Here is a 2,742-nt window from a genome sequence, read left to right on the forward strand (position 1 = left end):
ACTATAAGGTGTGGGCATTGTGGTATTCCTATTATGTATTAAGGAATAATGGTGCTGATTTGTAAATCTAATATCTTGTTATGTGATACATTCTTATTTTACCTTCAAAGGTATAATAGTGAAAAATAGATATTTAATATATTTTTTATGGCATTCCTATTATGTAATAAAGGCACAATGGTGTTTGTGTGAAGATATAAATTGACGTGTTAATTTGATATTCTGATTGTACATTAAGCTTTAATAGTGTTAATTGAAAATTCGTTTTATTTCACTGTCACGATGGATTTAGTTGGTTGGCTTAAGATGAGAATCATTTTGTAGTGTTTAGAGAAATAAATAAACTATTAGGTGTGGGCATATATGGTATTCTTATTATACATTAAAGTATAATGGTATAAATAAATATTTAAAATATTTGATATGACATTCGTATTGTACAATAAAGATACAATGGTGATAATGCAAATATATAGTTTGATATGTTAATTTGATACTTTAATTGTACATTAAGGTACAATGATGTAGTTGAAAATTCATTTTTTTTATTGTCTTAATAGATTTATATTAATAGCTTGATATATTGCTCATGTTTCACAGCCTCCGTGGGAGAGGTCCAACTCTGCCATATACTGGTATGGTATTCGCATGTATCACAAACTCAGAGAAGCGGAGCAATGGGCCATGGTTGTCGTCTAGATATCATGATGAAACCGAGTTTTTTGATAATTGAAGGGGGATCAATTCATCAAGGATCACCCATATTTTTTTGTTTTTTTTGTTTTTTTTCTAAAAGTGAGCTCAGGGCAGCACTTTCCATAGTTCTCAGTTCGTCGAGCTGTAACCTAACATTTCTATCTTTTTATTTTTCTTAAAAAAAAGAAAAAAAGGGTTTTGCATGCTTAGAGAAAGAATGTTTAGTCGAGGAATCAAAATCGATGAAGTATTCGGTACATGCTTTAATGAGAAAGAAAAAAAAATTTTTATTTAATCCTCCGACTTTATTATATATATATTTTAAATTTTTTATATGTAAATATTTATATATTTAAATATTTGATTTAATGATAAATATTTACATTTTTATATTTTTTAAAAAAGAAAAATCAATGATAAAGTAACGGGATAAGAATTAACAACTAATATGTTATGAAAGGATATAAAACTTAATTAATCAAAATAAAATAAAATAAAATAATGATATAGAATTACCCTTTATTTTATAAAAAGAAGATCTCTAATCAAAATCTATGCAATCATTTTACCTTTTTTTAATATTTTTATTCTCTGCTTTATACCTCCTTTAAAAAACAAAAGAGTAATCTCAACAATTGAAGATAAGCTTTGTGGACCCCATATATATATATATATATATATATATGAACAGCCCCAAAACTCCGTTCAAATGCAAAAGAAACGCAAAAAAAAAAAAATGTCTGAAGCTCTTCAACTCCCCATTGTTGACTTGTCCTCACCAGATTGCATCTCAACTGCCAACTCTATCCGTCAGGTTTTCTTTCTTTTGCTTCTAGCATGTTAAATACAATGTTTTTTCTTTTGCTCTTTGTTCAATCCTTAAGTAGTTGCAGTTTGGCTCTGTAAATTTGTTGTTGTAAAGATGCTGTTTAGGAAGCTGGAAACAGCACAACCTTGCAAGTATGAAGATTTATGTACTTCCAAAAGCAATAAAATTTGCTTTTCGGATTAGGAGGTTCAACTTTCTCTCGGAATTGGCTATAATATTTGTATCTCAACAGGCTTGCATGGACCATGGTTTCTTTTACCTTGTGAATCATGGGGTGGAGGAAGAATTGCTTAAGGAAGTTTTTGAGCAGAGTAGCAAGTTTTTTTCACTCCCAGTTGAAGAGAAGATGAAATTGGCTGAGAATAATCGCAGAGGTTACACAGCACTCTATGCTGGAAAACTCGATACGTCTTTAAATACCAAAGGTATTTTTTAATTAAAGTTCTCTTTTTCTTCTTATTGTTTTTTACTTATTTTTTTCTTAAGTTGCCTGTTCAATGATCATGTCAACGAGTTTGATGTGAGATACTAGTGGAATTACATGGAGACCAAAAAAATTACCTTGCTTAGTGATCAGGATCTTTATGCTTGTGATTTTGAATTCTTTTCCTATTCTCTGTTTGTGACCCATTAATTAATTGGATCTACCCATTTTAGTAGAGTTACTTTGCTTTGTTTCTTCCTGATTTACATATATGATTTAAGATTTTACACTTGTGACTGGTTGAAAAACAGGTGACAGTAAAGAAAGTTTCTGTTTTGGTCCCTTAGCTGATCACCTCAATCGGTGGCCTTTGGAAGGTATGTATGGTTTTCTTATGCAAAAACATCTTGTAAAAGTTGTCCCAAATTTTTTGATTCATCCTTTGTTTAGATAGTTTCTTCATATAAAAGTTTAATTGAGTTCTAATCAGATGTTTTCTGGCATGGAAATCTCAGAAAATCTGCCATCTTGGAGAAGCATAATGGAGACTTACCATAAGAAAGTGTTGTGAGTACCCTGCTGTTGTTTCACATGTTGGCATTTATGGTTTTCCGATGAGAATAAAAATTGCTCATTGATTACATTTTGCTTGAACAATTGTATGAGATACCTCTGCCCGTAGGACATTATTTTAGTGGCAGAAGGATTTCAGAATTTGAGCCTGTAGAATGAAAAGACGGCAAGATTTACATGGTGCCAAATTTGCTGCCTCAGGTGTGCTGGGACTAGATTA

General features: G+C 30.8%; 1 protein-coding gene across 1 annotated transcript; it reads left to right on the forward strand.

Annotated features, from left to right (window-relative positions):
• Positions 1–1,396: 1,396 nt before the first annotated feature.
• On the forward strand, positions 1,397–2,736 carry LOC110417714 (azadirone synthase LFS-like; the record flags this gene model as incomplete). Its single annotated transcript, XM_021430194.1, has 5 exons — positions 1,397–1,510; positions 1,758–1,950; positions 2,261–2,326; positions 2,465–2,516; positions 2,724–2,736. Coding segments are annotated over exons 1-5 (429 nt in total), but the record flags the coding sequence as incomplete, so codon positions are not given.
• Between the last annotated feature and the right edge of the window lie 6 nt (positions 2,737–2,742).

Source organism: Theobroma umbraticum, unplaced genomic scaffold (assembly GCF_002168275.2).
Source record: "Theobroma umbraticum cultivar Fairchild unplaced genomic scaffold, ASM216827v3 scaffold_30.0, whole genome shotgun sequence".
Classification (NCBI taxonomy): domain Eukaryota; kingdom Viridiplantae; phylum Streptophyta; class Magnoliopsida; order Malvales; family Malvaceae; genus Theobroma; species Theobroma umbraticum.